General features: G+C 58.9%; 2 protein-coding genes across 2 annotated transcripts in view; one reads left to right on the top strand and one right to left on the bottom strand.

The window, feature by feature from the left end:
- The window catches only part of HEATR3 (HEAT repeat containing 3), a 23,227-nt gene extending 12,205 nt beyond the window's left edge, over positions 1-11,022 (top strand). The window contains exons 7-16 of the mRNA XM_061576058.1: positions 1,859-2,094; positions 2,820-3,089; positions 3,800-3,890; positions 4,828-5,003; positions 5,657-5,739; positions 6,710-6,846; positions 7,210-7,298; positions 8,229-8,372; positions 8,863-9,039; positions 9,602-11,022. Coding sequence (XP_061432042.1) covers positions 1,859-2,094; positions 2,820-3,089; positions 3,800-3,890; positions 4,828-5,003; positions 5,657-5,739; positions 6,710-6,846; positions 7,210-7,298; positions 8,229-8,372; positions 8,863-9,039; positions 9,602-9,712 — 1,514 coding nt within the window. The 3' untranslated portion in view covers positions 9,713-11,022. The remainder of the gene's footprint in view (positions 1-1,858; positions 2,095-2,819; positions 3,090-3,799; positions 3,891-4,827; positions 5,004-5,656; positions 5,740-6,709; positions 6,847-7,209; positions 7,299-8,228; positions 8,373-8,862; positions 9,040-9,601) is intronic.
- LOC133357970 (carbonic anhydrase 1-like) overlaps positions 10,914-15,925 on the bottom strand; it is a 25,396-nt gene continuing 20,384 nt past the window's right edge. Inside the window, exons 4-7 of the mRNA XM_061576199.1 lie at positions 14,433-14,525; positions 13,900-13,962; positions 13,303-13,458; positions 10,914-12,606 (exon numbers count right to left, since the gene is read on the bottom strand). Coding sequence (XP_061432183.1) covers positions 12,433-12,606; positions 13,303-13,458; positions 13,900-13,962; positions 14,433-14,525 — 486 coding nt within the window. The 3' untranslated portion in view covers positions 10,914-12,432. The remainder of the gene's footprint in view (positions 12,607-13,302; positions 13,459-13,899; positions 13,963-14,432; positions 14,526-15,925) is intronic.

Here is a 15,925-nt window from a genome sequence, read left to right as displayed (position 1 = left end):
TGCACACCCACTCCCTACACACCCACACCCTGCACACCCACTCCCTACACACCCACTCCCTACACACCCACTCCCTACACACCCACCCCCTACACACCCACTCCCTACACACCCACTCCCTTCACACCCACTCCCTACACACCCACTCCCTACACACCCACTCCCTACACACCCACACCCTGCACACCCACTCCCTACACACCCACTCCCTACACACTCACACCCTGCACACCCACCCCCTACACACCCACTCCCTACACACCCACTCCCTACACACTCACACCCTGCACACCCTACACACCCACACCTTGCACTCCCTACACACTCACACCCTGCACTCCCTACACACCCACACCTTGCACTCCCTACACACCTACACCCTGCACACCCACACCCTGCACTCCCTACACACCCACTCCCTACACACCCACACCCTGCACTCCCTGCACTCCCTACACACTCACACCCTGCACACCCTACACACCCACTCCCTGCACACCCTACACACCTACACCCTGCACACCCTACACACCTACACCCTGCACACCCTACACACCCACTCCCTGCACACCCTACACACCTACACCCTGCACACCCTACACACCCACACCCTGCACTCCCTACACACCTACACCCTGCACACCCTACACACCCACACCCTGCACACCCTACACACTCACACCCTGCACTCCCTACACACCTACACCCTGCACACCCTACACACCCACACCCTGCACACCCTACACACCTACACCCTGCACACCCTACACACTCACACCCTGCACTCCCTACACACCTACACCCTGCACACCCTACACACCTACACCCTGCACACCCTACACACTCACACCCTGCACTCCCTACACACCTACACCCTGCACACCCTACACACCCACACCCTGCACACCCTACACACCTACACCCTGCACACCCTACACACCTACACCCTGCACACCCTACACACCCACACCCTGCACTCCCTACACACCTACACCCTGCACTCCCTACACACCTACACCCTGCACACCCACTCCCTACACACCTACACCCTACACACCCTGCACCCTGCACACCCACTCCCTACACACCCACACCCTGCACTCCCTGCACTCCCTACACACTCACACCCTGCACTCCCTACACACCTACACCCTGCACACCCACTCCCTACACACCCACTCCCTACACACCCACTCCCTACACACTCACACCCTGCACACCCACACCCTGCACTCCCTACACACCCACTCCCTGCACACCCTACACACCTACACCCTGCACACCCACTCCCTATACACCCACTCCCTACACACCCACTCCCTACACACTCACACCCTGCACACCCACTCCCTGCACACCCACTCCTTACACACCCACTCCCTACACACCTACACCCTGCACACCCACTCCCTACACACCCACTCCCTACACACTCACACTCTCCACACCCACTCCCTACACACCCACTCCCTACACACTCACACCCTGCACACCCACTCCCTACACACCCACTCCCTACACACCCACTCCCTACACACCTACACCCTGCACACCCACTCCCTACACACCCACTCCCTACACACTCACACTCTCCACACCCACTCCCTACACACCCACTCCCTACACGCTCACACCCTGCACACCCACTCCCTACACACCCACTCCCTACACACCCACTCCCTACACACCTACACCCTGCACACCCACTCCCTACACACCCACTCCCTACACACTCACACTCTCCACACCCACTCCCTGCACAGCCACTCCCTTGATAGGTGCTCGCTTACAGCACTTGCCCCGACAGTGTGTTAAAGGCTACACGGGGGATCTTTGTCTCTGTGCGCGCGTGACGCAGGCTTCCTGTGGAACGTGAAGAGCGCCATCCCCGGCGCCAGCCTGGCCCAGGCGCTGAGCGCCGTCGTGAGTGCGCTGAGCGACGCGCTGGCCTTGGACGCGCGGCCCGCGCTCGCCGCCCTGGAGGCCCCGCCGGCCCCGCCGGGCCCCGAAGCGTCCGGCGCCGGCGAGCGTCGGCATAAAGGCCGGGCGAACGGAGTCGGCGGCGGCGGTGGCGGTGCCGTCCCTCGCAACCCAGTGAGTGGCGTGACCCGCGACCCGCGATCGCCCCCGCCCCCCCACCCCGTTCACTCCCGCGAGAGCTGCGGAGTTGACGATTGAACGTGACTCGACTCTTGCCCCTGAATCGCGACGGGTCATCGTGTCGCGGCGGGAGGTGGAGAATGGAAATGTGCCGAGCGCAGCGGCCAGCGCCGGTGAGAGCTGCGTCGCGCTACGAACCCGGCGACCCGAGTTGGATTGCCGCTCACGGCGTACCGACACCGGTGACGATGATCTGAAACCGGTCCTGGGCCTCGCCTAGGTCGACTCCGCCTCAAATGAGTACCCGGTGTAGCTGTGCAAACGTCGGCATCGAGCAGACAAAGCCGGCCCGGCGTGGTGCTGGCCTCCCACTCCCTCGCGTGCCGTGCCGGCCTTCGTAGGTGCTCGCTCAGGGCACTTGTCCCAAAAGTTTGTTCAGGCTACGCGGGGAATCTTTGTCCTCTTTGTGGTTGAGTGTGCTCTGCGTGTGTCTCTGTGTCTCTGCGTGTGTCTCTGTGTAAGCTGCAGCGCATCCAGTGTTGTGCTCTCGCCTGCCTGTGCGTGTCTCTGTCCTTGTGTCTGCACATGTCCCTGTGTCTCCACTGTGTCTCTGTGTCTCCACTGTGTCTCTGCGTCTCCACTGCGCCTGCGTGTGCGTCTTTGCGAGTGAGAGTGGAGCTGCTGAGAGCCGCGGGTCTCCTGACTGCCATATTCGACAGGCACCGGCGCAAGCGAAGAGACACTCGAAGAGGAAGAATTGCGGCGAGGTGGTGGACCAGGCCAACGAGGAGAACAAAGGTGGCGAGGGGAAGGCCGGTGGAGGTGGTGGTGGTGGAGGTGGCGGTGGTGAAGAGGAGCAGAAGGAGGAGAACGGCGGTGGTGAGGAGGACGAGGAGGAGGATGAGGCTGACATGGAGGCTGAGCCAAGCGTTGCCACGGGGGACGCAAGGCCTCCGAGCAGCGGCGATGACCTCTCCGACCTCTTGCCGGTGCCTCCCTCGCGCCGCGTCCTCACCTTCGCCGCGTTCCTGATCGGTTTGGCAAATAATGAGTCCGATTGCGACGTGGCCCGTCATGTGATTTAGAGCCTGCCAGGCCCCACGGTGACTCGGTGGCCTCACCCGGGCCCTGCCAGTCTCGGGATGGTGGTGATGTTTCTCAGCCTCGTGGCCGGCGTCAATAGATCTCGTCACACGCGCTCGCAACGTTCGGTGCACCGCACCCGTTTCTCGAAGACTCGGTACGGGGGAGAGAAGTGCGTCCGATGACACGGGGAATATATTCGCCCCCCAAATAGCCTTGGGAGTCTCAACTTGGCCATGATAGGTCCTGCACGATCGGGTCGCTTCAATTGATGGTGTCCGTGACTATGCGTGTGTGTGCGTCTCTGCGTGTGTGTGCGTGCGTCTCTGTGTGTGCGCTCGTCTCTGCGCGTGTGTGCGTCTCTTGTGTGTGTGCGGTTTCTGCGTGCGTGTACGTGTGCGTCTCTGTGTGCGTGTCCGCGTCTCTGTGTGCGCGTGCGTCCCTGCGCAAGTGTGCGTGTCTGCGTGTGTGTGTGTGTGTGTGCGTCTCTGCGTGTGTGTCTGCGTGTGTGTGTGCGTCTCTGCGTGTGTGTGTGTCTCTGTGTGTGTGTGTCCCTGCGCACGTGTGCGTGTCTGCGCACGTGTGCGTGTCTGCGTGCGTGCGTCTGTGCGAGCAGCCGAGCGAGGCGGCGCTGGTGGAGGTCATGGCGCTGTTGTCGGCACAGCAGACTGCGCTGGAAATCCTCGTCAACATGTGCTGCAGCGATGGTGCGCGGCCTGCGGGGGGTGCGGGGGGGGGGGGTGGTGGGGGCTTGTGGCGTCATGTCACGAGACGCAGCGCCCGTTCAGAAACCTTGCAGTGTTGTGCTGCATGATCTCCGCAGCTAGAGAACAGGCCGTGCAAGTTGATATCACAGCTACCTCTGGGACCTCTTGATCCGCTCGCTCGGTAGACGCCGCGTTTCTCCGCAAACCCTGCTGTGTTGGGAGGCGTCCCGCACCTGCCGGTCCATCCCAAAACAAACATTTTGGCAATGTAATTGTTTTTTGAGTCCATCAACTCCCCCACGACACGTTCGAGAAGCCGGATTAGCCACGGGCAGCGGGCTGAAACCCGGATTCGAACCCAGGCTCTCAGTGGTGCCGGCTCGGCAACTCGTGAGCGCCGGCTCCGCGCCGGCCGCCGCACCAGAGGTCGCAAACGGGTTTTGATTCCTTACCCGTACCCGGCCGCACCAGGGTCGCAAACAGGTATCCGTATCCTACCCGTACCCGATACCCGTACCCGGCCAGGTATCGGATAGGGTACGGGTACGGGTACCCGATTGCGACCTCTGGGATGAAGCCATGTTGCAGGCGCGGGTGGGTTGATTCTAGGAACTTGAATTGTGAGAAGAGACAAGACGTTGGGAAATGAGTGACAAACGGTGACTCACCAGTGACTCACGGCCTACCCGTACCCGGCCGCACCAGGGTCGCAAACGGGTACCCGTACCCGGCCGGGTACGGGTAGCCGGGTATCGGGTAGGGTACGGGTATCAGGTAGGGTACGGGTATCGGGTAGGGTACGGGTATTGGGTACCCGGTTGCGACCTTTGCCGCCCGCATCGGCGCCGGCGCCGGCGTGCCGAGCGGGGCGCGGTGGAGGGGACGCCGCGTTCGCTGCTGCGCCTCTCCATCCGCTGTGTGTGTCTCGCGATACCAGACGGGCCGGACGACGACGAGGAGGAGGAGGAGTGGGAGGAGGTGGGCAGCAACGACGGCAGCGAGGAAGCGGCGGCGTGCGGGGACGGCGAGGAGGAGGAGGAGGCGCTACTCTCGCCGCTCTGCCTCTCCGCCGAGGTCCACGGCGCGCTGCTGAGGCACGGCATCGTGGGCCAGGTACGGCGCTCGCCCATCGCGGGGGGCTGGTCCCGGCGGGGGGGGAGGGGGGGCTTCTGGGACTCGATGCCGTATCGGGTGTGTGGGCACGTGTGTGGGCACGTGTGTGGGCACGTGTGTCTGCCTGTGTTTCTGCCTGTGTGTGCGCGTGTGTGGGCACGTGTGTGGGCTTGTGTGTTTGCTTGTGTGTGCGCGTGTGTGGGCGCGTGTGTGGGCTTGTGTGTCTGCCTGTGTGGGCATGTGTGTGTGCTTGTGTGTCTTCTTGTGTGTGCGTGTGTGTGGGCTTGTGTGCGGGCCTGTGTGTGCAGGGAGCGGTAGTGCAGCGGGTAGCGTGCTCCCCTTCAAACCCAGCCACCCGAGTTCGATTCCCGCTCATGGCCAGTGCCAGTGACTATTATTGGCCTCAAATGAGTACCCGGTGCGGTGTGTAAACAGCCCCACTGGGGAGACAAAGGCGGACGGGCGTGGTGTTGGCCACCCACCCCCTCGTGTTCTTTGCCGGCCTTGATAGGTGATCACGAACAGCACTTGCCCCACCAGTCTGTTCAGTCTATACGGGGAATCTTTGTCTTGTTTTGTTTGTGGTGCGTGTGAACGTGGTTGTACATGTGTACGTGTGTGCGTGTGCGTGCGTGTGCGTGACAACTGCACAGGTGATAGAGAAGAGCGCGTTTCCAGAGGAGAGCGGCGTCGGCGTCTGCCTCAAGAACCCGGAGTGGAAGCCGCTCCTCACCAGGTGAGCGTCTGTGCCTCCATCACCATCCGGCAGTGAAGCTGCGATACATGGGGATGTATGGCCGTGGTGCTGGCCACCCACCCCCTCGTGTGCATTGCCGGCCTCGCTAACGGCACTTGCCCCAACAGTCTGTTGCAGGCTATACGGGGGATCTTCGCCTTTGTGTATGGGGAGCTGTAATATGGTGGTTAGCGGGCTGCGCTACAGAATCGTCAGAATCAGAATCCTATTTAGACTGGAGCAGATATCCAGAAGGCACAGGTCAGAAAATGACAACAATACCAACGGACCCGAGTTCGATTCCCGCTCACGGCCAACACCAGTGGCGATTATCTGAACCGGTCCTGAGCCTCCCCCAGGTCCGGGTGTGGTGTGTAAACATCACCACTGGGAAAACTCCACGTGTCCCCGTGTCTCCACGTGTCTCTGTGTGTGCAGGCCGCAGTGCATCCAGTGTCATGCTCTCAGCTGCCTGTGTGTGCCTATGTCCCCGTGTCTCCACGTGTCCCCGTGTCTCCACGTGTCTCCACGTGTCCCTGTGTCTCTGTGTGTGCAGACTGCAGTGCATCCAGTCTCATGTTCTCAGCTGCCTGTGTGTGCCTATGTCCCCGTGTGTCCACGTGTTCCCGTGTCTCCACGTGTTCGTGTGTCTCTGTGTGTGCAGGCTGCAGTGCATCCAGTCTCGTGCTCTCAGCTGCCTGTGTGTGCCTATGTCCCCGTGTCTCCACGTGTCCTCGTGTCTCCACGTGTCCCCGTGTCTCCACGTGTCCCCGTGTCTCCACGTGTCCCTGTGTCTCTGTGTGTGCAGGCTGCAGTGCATCCAGTCTCGTGCTCTCAGCTGCCTGTGTGTGCCTATGTCCCCGTGTCTCCACGTGTCCCCGTGTCTCCACGTGTCCCCGTGTCTCCACGTGTCTCCGTGTCTCCACGTGTCTCCGTGTCTCCACGTGTCCCTGTGTCTCTGTGTGTGCAGGCTGCAGTGCATCCAGTGTCGGGCCCTCACCTGCCTGCAGAACATGCTGGGCTCGCTGGACGAGGAGGCGCTGGGGGGGCCGCTTGCACTGCAGGAGCTGGCGCGCCACCTCGCGTCGCTCCTCTTCAGCGCGAGCGGTGAGGCCTAGGGGGCCCTGGGGGGGTGGGGAGGGCGGGGGGGGGGGCTGGCCGCTGTGGGTACGGGCAGCGTCGCGCGTGTGTCTGCGCGTGCCTGTTTGTTTGCTTGTCTTTGTGTGCGTACGTGCCAGTGCGTGCGTATGTCTGCCATTGAGACGAGCGGCGGTGCAGTGGTTAGCGCGCCGCGCTGCGAGCTTGGCGAGGAAAAAAAAAACGAGTACCCGGTGCAGTGTGTAAAAATCAGTCGTGGTGGCCACCCCCTCGTGTTGCCTTGCCAGCCTTCAAAGCTGCTCCGCTTAACAGCACTTGCCCCAACAGTCCGTTGAAGGCCGCACGGTGAACCTTTGTCTCTGCGACCTGTAGATCTGGCCAAGGCCACGGAGTTTTTGGAGGCGGCCACTGGAGCGGTGAGGGCGCTGCTCCACGTCATGGCCTCCAAGGACATCCCCCAGGTGAGGTGGGGGGGGGGGGTGTTGGGTGGGGGGGTTCATAATGGCCGCGTCGGAGGAGCCTGGGTTCGAGTCCAGGCCTCGCCGGTCCCGGCCGTGACTGAAACCGGATTTTCAAGTGGCAGTCGGCCGACGTGTTTCGTCCGAGGTAACTGCGCGATTAATGAAAAATAAACCCTCCGTGTTAACTTTGGTCGTTTGTGCCTACTAGGGGCCAACCATTATCTAGGTGTCGGGCGGTGGTGGCGGCAATGTTTAATGGCCACATTTTGTTTTTTCGCGATCTGTTGGTCGCGAAAGGCCTAGATGGAGATATTAAATGTAGCAATTATAAAATAAAAATACAACAAAATGTCACTTGCCTGAGAATGACGGTGGGTGGTGGTGGTTGCTTGTGATGGTAGTGGGATGGGAGTGAGTGGTGGCGGAGGGGCGATGGGTGGAGTTAGTGGAGGGGGGGTGTGGGGTTGAAGGCGTAGGGTCTGCACAAAGAACTGAGATGAGGGCTACGCCGCCGTGTACCGTGTCGTTCCGCGCGTGTACCCACAACTCCCGTACCGCTCTGCCGCGCAGCTCAGGAAAGTAGTTCATCGTTGCCGTCGACCGCTCGGAAAACGCGTTACGACGGCGTGCGTTACGCGTCATGGCGGTGAGCGTTACGCGTTATGGCGGTGAGCGTTACGCGTTGTACGAAAAGTGTTTCCTCGGAGAAGAATCGCGTCATAGCGAATACGCGTCGCGTGAACGCGCGTTTAGCGAGGACTTGACTGTAGTACCTGGTGTGGTGTGTCAACATCAGCACTGGGCAGCCGGGCGTGGCGCCGGCCGCATCGCCCCCTCGCGTGCCGTTGTGGCCTTCGCAGGTGCTGCTCGCGAACGGCACTTGCCCCAACGGCCTGTTAAAGGCTACACGGGGGATCTTTGTCTTTGCAGTGCATGTCGGTGCAGCAGCTGCTGGCGCTGTGCGAGGCGTGCGTGCGGTGCGAGCACGAGGGCGTGCGCCTCAACACGGTCGGCATCCTCGGGGTGGTGGGGAGAGAGCTGTCCCGGCAGAGAGGCACCGCCACCACGCTGCAGGCACGGCACTCCACACCGCCAGCACAACAACACACACAATACACTGCACACCACCAGCACCACCACAACAACACACACAATACACTCCACACCACCACCACCACCACAACACAATACACTCCACACCGCCACCACCACAACACACACAATACACTCCACACCACCACACACACAATACACTCCACACTGCCACCACCACAACACACACAATACACTCCACACCACCACCACCACAACACACACAATACACTCCACATCACCACCACCACAACACACACAATACACTCCACACACCGCCACCACGCTGCCGACACGGCGCTCCGCGCAACCCACACGCTTGTCTGTTTACCCCCCGCCCGTCTCCCTGTGCGTCCCCGTGTCTTCTAACCCATGTGGGCTGGGTGCTGATGGGAGTGGCAGGGCGTGTCGCGAGCCTCCCCGTCGTTCCGTGTCCCCTAACCCCCCCCCCCCCCCCCGTGTCTCCCAGCAGGAGTTGGGCTCGGTGCTGCTGGGGGTGGCGGCGCGCGACGCGAGCCTCCCCGTGTCGGGGGAGGCTCTGGACGCGCTGTTCGACGTGTTCGCCCACGGAGACGACGCCGACCTCGCCGCCCGCGCCATGGGGCTCGCGGCCGCCCTCCGCGGCCTCGCGCCCGCGTTCAAGGCCAGGGTACGTGGGGGGGGGGGACACGGGAAGAGGGGGGAGACTCGGGGTGGTGCGCGCCGAGAGCGGCAGTGGTGGTGGTGGCGTTCGAGCCTGGCGGCTAAAATGCAGAGAGTTGGCACAGCAGGGTGGGGTGGCGCACAGGTGGTGCATCTGCCAGTCGTCTCACTCAGTCGACCCGTAGCACCTGGGTCTGTTCCGTGACCTCCTGCCGGCAGCGAGCCTTCGACACTTGACGTGGCCTCAAGCGCCGTGGTGACGTCGCCACCAGCTGTTTGTGGCGGTTGTTGTTGGTGGCGGTGGGTGATAATGGCAGTGACAGATCGGTGCAGTGGTGGGTCCAGGGGCGGGATGATGGTGGTCAAGACACAGGGAACGTGTATCCTATTGATGTTTACCAAAGAACATGTTTTTAATGGTGATTGGAATGATGCTGATGAGGTCAGTGATGCTTGTGACGGATGGTGGCGATGGTGATGAACATAGTGCTGACGGACGGTGGTGTTAGTAGCGATGGCGGTGATGTTGCTGGTGCTGACTCGGCGGTGATGCCCCCGCGTGCGTGCAGATGAAGAGCGAGGGCAGGAGGAGCTGCTCCCCGGAGCAGCTGCTGGTGCTCACCAACGTGCGGACGAACCTGGCGCGCTTCATCCGCTACCAGGAAAGCAAAGCGCGCTGAAGCGCCCCGCCCCACGCCTCCGCCCCCGTCCTGGCATCACGCACGGCCACGTGGGCCTCGCGTGGTCGGCGCGGATCCTGGTGCAAGGAACAATACGGGGCCCTCCCCCGCCCACCAAAATGCCCCCCACCTCCCCCTCCCCCCACCGGCCCATCCCATCTCTTGCCCGGGGCCCCTCTGGCCCAGGGAGGACCCTGGTGTAGTTGCACCGCCTGCGCACGCCGCTCGATGGCGCTGGGTCGCGGCCGTTCCGCGTCGCTCGTTTGCCACGATTGCGCGACCGCTGCAACGAGCGGCTGCCCACAAGCATCCCCCCCCACCAGCATCCCCCCACCAGCATCCCCCCACCAGCATCCCCCCCCGTCCTGCTGCCTCGTTGGGAGCGGCTGCGACCCGACAGCCGATCGCGACTTGGAAACCGTGAGGACGCGCGAGCCGCAGTTTGTGCCGTCGAGGTGACTTCTGCTGCTGCTGCTGCCGTCGCCGCCACTTAACGAGGGGGGGTGGAGGCAGGGGACGTCAAAGTGTTAATAGCCGAGGCGTTTGCTGTGTGTGTGTCGCTGAACAGCCGTGGTTTAGTTTGACTGTGCGGAGGAGCTGTATCCGAGGGGACAGAACCGAAACACATGGACGCCACAGGTTCTACTTCCTGCCAAAGATATATTTTGTTCAGCTGCCCCCTTTCGGCTAGACCTCCGCCTAAGTTATGCTACTTTTCTCATTTTACAAATATATTTTACCGTCCTTTAGATTTTATTTAATGACAAATTATGCGTTAATAATACCACTATCAGATTTTAGCCCGGTTCCTAAACTCCTTGTCCAAAGGGATCTTTAGTGGGTGGCTAAATCCTTGTGTTACCCCACCACTGTCCTGACAAATGGGAGGCAGTGAGGCCTCCTAAACCCCCCCCCCTCTGTGGTCCCTTCCACGGATTTTTGCTGATTGCACAGTCCCAGCAGAGTGGCGTCCCTGCGGTGTGCGACGGGGGAAACGGGCGACTGTCCGGTGGAGAGTCGAGCTTCTTGCGTGCGGCCCGCCTGCCTGGGATTCCCTTGCCCTCTCCTGAGCAGGGGGGGTTGTGAGGTCGTTGCTGTGGTGGGGGCCCCCCCCCCCCAACCTCGCCCCCTGTAGTTTATTTTCGGGTGCCATTTGTGACTCTCCGTCGTTTTGTCGCCGATAAACGCAGCCCACGCGGAGGACGCTTCCGCTGGGATTTATTTTGTGCAAATCCACTGTTCGCGAAATTTCTTGTGTTTAAAACCATGTGTTAAAAAAAAATAAAGCGAGAAAAGCGGACAATAAAACGGTCACGGTTTGCAGTGAAATTCCACGTAAAATTATTGCACATCAGCACAGCGAAATCAACCTTAGTAGTAACCACCCTCTTAATCCAGGGTCAGTTCATTTTAAAACAATCTTAAACCCATCTTAATACTCAATGTACAGTTTGTCAATCCGATGCTTGGTCGAGGCCTTCACACGTCGTGTTGGTCATGGGGGTCTTTTGACCATACTTCACCACACTGGTCAGTGGGTTAACGGGTGGTGGTGGTGGTGCCCAGGATCGGTTCATTTTTGAAAACTAATTTCTTTAGATTAAATGTATTGCTTTTAGTTTGTTGTCATCCCCTCTGCACCTTCGATTAGTTGGCTACGTGCTGTGCAAAAGAAGTTCAACATACACACACACACGCATTCACCACACTCCACCGATGTTACCCATGGCCCAGAATCCAACACAGGCATTCTGGGTTCATAGCTGCAATGGCACGAACGATTAATTCCACCGCACCCCGACCAAAGCCCACGTCAATCCTCGCATTTTTAAATGACAAACGTCTGTAACAGAAGCCGGCTACTGTGGTCAAGGCAGACACGTGGCCGCCTCGACGACAAATCCCACACCCACGGTGATGCGACCCCAAGAAGTGACCCCGTGATTTTTTTTGACAATGCCGTGCGACCGCTTGGGAGGGGAGGAGGGGGTTGGAATGTGAGCGTTTTCACCTTTGAACCTTTTGGGAGATCGTCGCTGACAAACGGGCACAGAAACAGGCACCGAAGCATGGCATAAACAAGGCCGAAGCACGTGAGACACACTGCATAAACACACGAGGAGTATGAGCACAGCATTGACACGACCAAACAGGATGGAAAACAGCATGGAACACGCAACGTGAACGTCGCGTGGACACTTCACGGTACCGTCACGTGACAAAGGCATGGACACACGCGGCTGTACGCGGCGCGGGCCGCCGCAAAGGCGCCGCGCTCAAAGCTGCCGCGTTTGTGCTGTTTGGCAACTCGAGTTCGTCCGGCACTGGCGGCTTGCGGCACCGTGGCCTCGCGGTCGCGTGGAGCCGAGAGGCTGGAAGGCACGGGCCGGCACGGGTGGGCACGGGGGCCGGCTTGAGCCGGCACGGCTGGGCACTGGCTGGCCACGGCTGGCAAGGACGGGCAAGGACGGGCAAGGACGGGCACGGGCGGGCGGGCGGCGACGTCATGTAAACACCGAGGCCGGCGTCGCGAAGTGCAACCCAGCGGTCGGCCGGCCCGGCCAAGGGCGTGAGGAAAGGGATCGGGACACGGGACAGGACTTGTCACGGGAGGATGGAGGCTGCAGAGGGGGGTGGTTGTGGAGGAGCGGTCGGGAGTGGGGGGGCTGCTGTGGAGGGGGAGATTGGAGCCAGCTGCTGCTGGAGGAGGAAGGCCGCCCTCAGCTGCGTGCTGGAGCCGCGGTGGCTGGAGCCGCGTCCTGGAGCTCGATGGGCACGGGGAAGGAGCTGCGCACGCTGCGGTCCATGATGGGCTGCGGCATGCGGAAGTTGTCCACCATTCGCACGGCGCGCTCGCCCGCCGCAGACACATACAGCCTGCGGAACGACGCCAGCTACGGCCGACGGCACGGGAAGGGGGGTGTCGGGGGGAGAGTTGTGACGTCACTACCAATTAGTGGCTAACGGCGATGGTTGTGTGTCATGTACATACGGAGAGTGGTGGTGCAGTGGTTAGCACCCCGCGCTACGAACCCGGTGACCCCGTGCTCCATTCTCGCTCGCGGCCAACATCAGACGATTACCTGAACTGGTTTCGAGTTTTTTTTTAAAGTCAACTCGCTCTCAAATGAGTACCCGGTGCGGTGTGTAAACATCGCCACTGGGGAGACAAAAGCGGCTGGGCGTGGTGCTGGCCACCCACCCCCTCGGCCTTCACAGGTGCTACTCGCAAACGGCACTTGCGCCAACGGCCTGTTACGGCTACTGATCGGGACATCTTTGTACATGACATCAATTTCCGCTCACGGCCAATCACAGCGATCCGCCAACCCTCGCCTGCCTCCACGGCGCTTGACTCCACGTGCTTGCCACGCGCCGTAGCCACCGCTATTGTGGGGATGTCGACTGCGATGGTTTTCCCCGAGTACGTCCGTTGCGCCCGCCACGCGACCGTCAAATATCCACCACTGCCCCGGGGGGGGGGGGGGGGGGGGGCTACATTGAAAGGGGGACGAGCGTGGAAATGGCCGGCAGCAAACCGCCCCGACTTTTAGGCCCCCGTGCGCGCACAGAGCCTGGCGTGGTCTCACCTGCTCGTCGCTGATGGACATGGACTGCTTGAGGATGAACCAGGTGACCGTCTCGTAGGGCGGCGGCGTAGTCAGCGAGCCCGGGTACGTCCAGAAGTCGAGGCACGGGGGCAGTAGTTCCGAGGGGTCGAATGCCCCCACCTCGTGCATCATGCCCTGCAGGGGGGCACAAGGCGACGTGGGAGGGGGGGGGCAGTAGGGGAGGAGGTACTGGGTGTCAGGGCTGTGTTGGGCCGCTGTGTGCTGAGGTGTCTGTACCGTGCGTGCTGCGCGTGTACTGTGACCGAGATGTGTTTTGCGTGTCGACTGTGTGTGCCGTGTGTGTCGTGTGTGTCGACTGTGTCTTGACTGTGTGTTGACCGTGTGCGAGCTCATCGTTTAATGTGTGTAGTCGGTGTGCTGTGTGTACCGTGTATGATGTGTGAACTGTGTCAGTGTACTGTGTGTGTCGGCTGTGCGAGCTCTGCGTTGAATGTGTGTAGCCGGTGTGCGGTGTGTGAACTGTGTCAGTGTATTGTGTATACTGTACCAGTATACTGTATCAGTGTACTGTATCAGTGTACTGTGTCAGTGTCAGGCTCGGATCCGTCACGTCACCTTGTGGGTGATGCTGGGCAGAGCTTCGACCAGTTCCTGCAGACGGGTATGCATCTCCCCGACCTGGCACACAACGCGCAAGAGCTTTCACGATCGCAGGAATCGCGTGTGTTGTGAGCGTGTGTCAATTTAACACGTGTGCGTCGAGTCAACGGTGGCGCAGCGGTTAGGGCCTCCCCTAGGTCGACTCAGCCTTCAGTGAGTATCTGGTGCGTTGTGTGTAAAACATGGGCACTGGGGAATCAAAGGCGCTACGAATCACGTGACCAGAGTGCGATTCCTGCTCATGACCAACACCAGCGATGGGCCTTCCCTAGGTCGAATGAGTCTTAAATTGGTACCGGGTGTAATGTGTCAACATCGCCAATAGGGAGACAAAGGCGGGCCGGGCGTGGCGTTGGCCACACCGCCCCGTTCGTACGCCGTGTCGGCCTGCGTGGGCGCTCCGACACGCGGTGACGGGATCGATCGGGAAGGAGGAGGCGGGTGGCGTGAGGGTCAGGGGGTCGGATGTGACGGCGGACGGGCGGTACCTCCACAAAGACGCCGAGCACGGCGAGCCCTTTCTTGGAGACGAGCGCCTCGTTGAAGCTCCCGCAGCTCTCGTGCCAGTGGACCAGGTGCAGCTGGGGACAGAGAGAGCTCATCGAGTTGGTCCATCATTGTCGTCATCGTTTTCATCGACGTCATTGTCGTCATTGTCATAGTCATCGTTTTCATCATCATCTTCGTTTTCATTATTATTTGGTTCTTTCGGTTAAGTCACGTCTAAAGATAAAATAATAAATTAAATTAAATAATAGAATACGACGTTTCGATTGCAACACAAGCAATCATCATCAGGTATGATGAATTAGCGACATAAAATCTAACCAGAAAACTATAGACAGACATATTAGCAGACAGATATCACCAAGATACATAGAGAGAGCAACACAGGTATTCTATTATTTAATTTAATTTATTATTTTATCTTTAGACGTGACTTAACCGAAAGAACCAAATAATAATTCCTGCAGTCACGAAAGTTCTAAAATTAAGATTGAACCACTTCTACGGGGAAGTTTTAAACTTATCTTCTTTTTTCTCTCTCTCTGACTACTTATTCTCTCTGCCTGTGTCCTCTCTTTGGAATGTTCACACTTAAATTCTAACTTAGCAATCTTCGAAATACGTAATCAACCAGGCTATGCGTTAATTGTGTGTTGACCGACCCTCTGTGTTGTATTACATTACATTTCGATATTTTACTAGGTTATTTAATTTTAGTGTGTCCTCCTGATTTTCAGGCTTGCTTGCCGTGTCATCGCACTTGCAGCACCACGTTTTTGTTGTTCACTCATTGATATGCTAATTTTTTCTCTAACCCCCCCTCCCTCTCTCTGCCTCCGCCCCCCCTCTGTCTATTTAAGGCCACCCCACAGAGACGATCACCTCTCTCTGTTACCTGTGTTGCTCTCTCTATGTATCTTGGTGATATCTGTCTGCTAATATGTCTGTCTATAGTTTTCTGGTTAGATTTTATGTCGCTAATTCATTATACCTGATGATGATTGCTTGTGTTGCAATCGAAACGTCGTATTCTATTATTTAATTTAATTTATTATTTTATCTTTAGACGTGACTTAACCGAAAGAACCAAATAATAATTCCTGCAGTCACGAAAGTTCTAAAATTAAGATCTTCGTTTTCATCGACGTCATCGTCGTCATTGTTATAGTCATCGTTTTCATCATCGTCGTCATCGTCGCCATCATTGTTGGAGTCATCGTTTTCGTCGTCGTTATCGTTATCATCGTCATCATCATCATCGTCGTTTTCATCATCATCATCATCGTTTTCATCGTCATCATTGTTTTCATCATCATCGTTTTCATCATCATCGTTTTCATCGACGTCATTGTCGTCATTGTCAGTCATCGTTTTCATCATCTTCGTTTTCATCGTCATCATCATTTCCATCGTCATCATCGTCGTCGTCGTCATCATCGTCGTCGTCATCATTGTCGTAGTCATCGTTTTCATC

The sequence above is a fragment of the Lethenteron reissneri genome, chromosome 60 (assembly GCF_015708825.2).
Source record: "Lethenteron reissneri isolate LAM-NWPU_2019-01 chromosome 60, ASM1570882v1, whole genome shotgun sequence".
In the NCBI taxonomy this organism is placed as follows: Eukaryota; Metazoa; Chordata; class Hyperoartia; order Petromyzontiformes; family Petromyzontidae; genus Lethenteron; species Lethenteron reissneri.
This window is presented reverse-complemented; position numbering and strand designations above follow the sequence as displayed.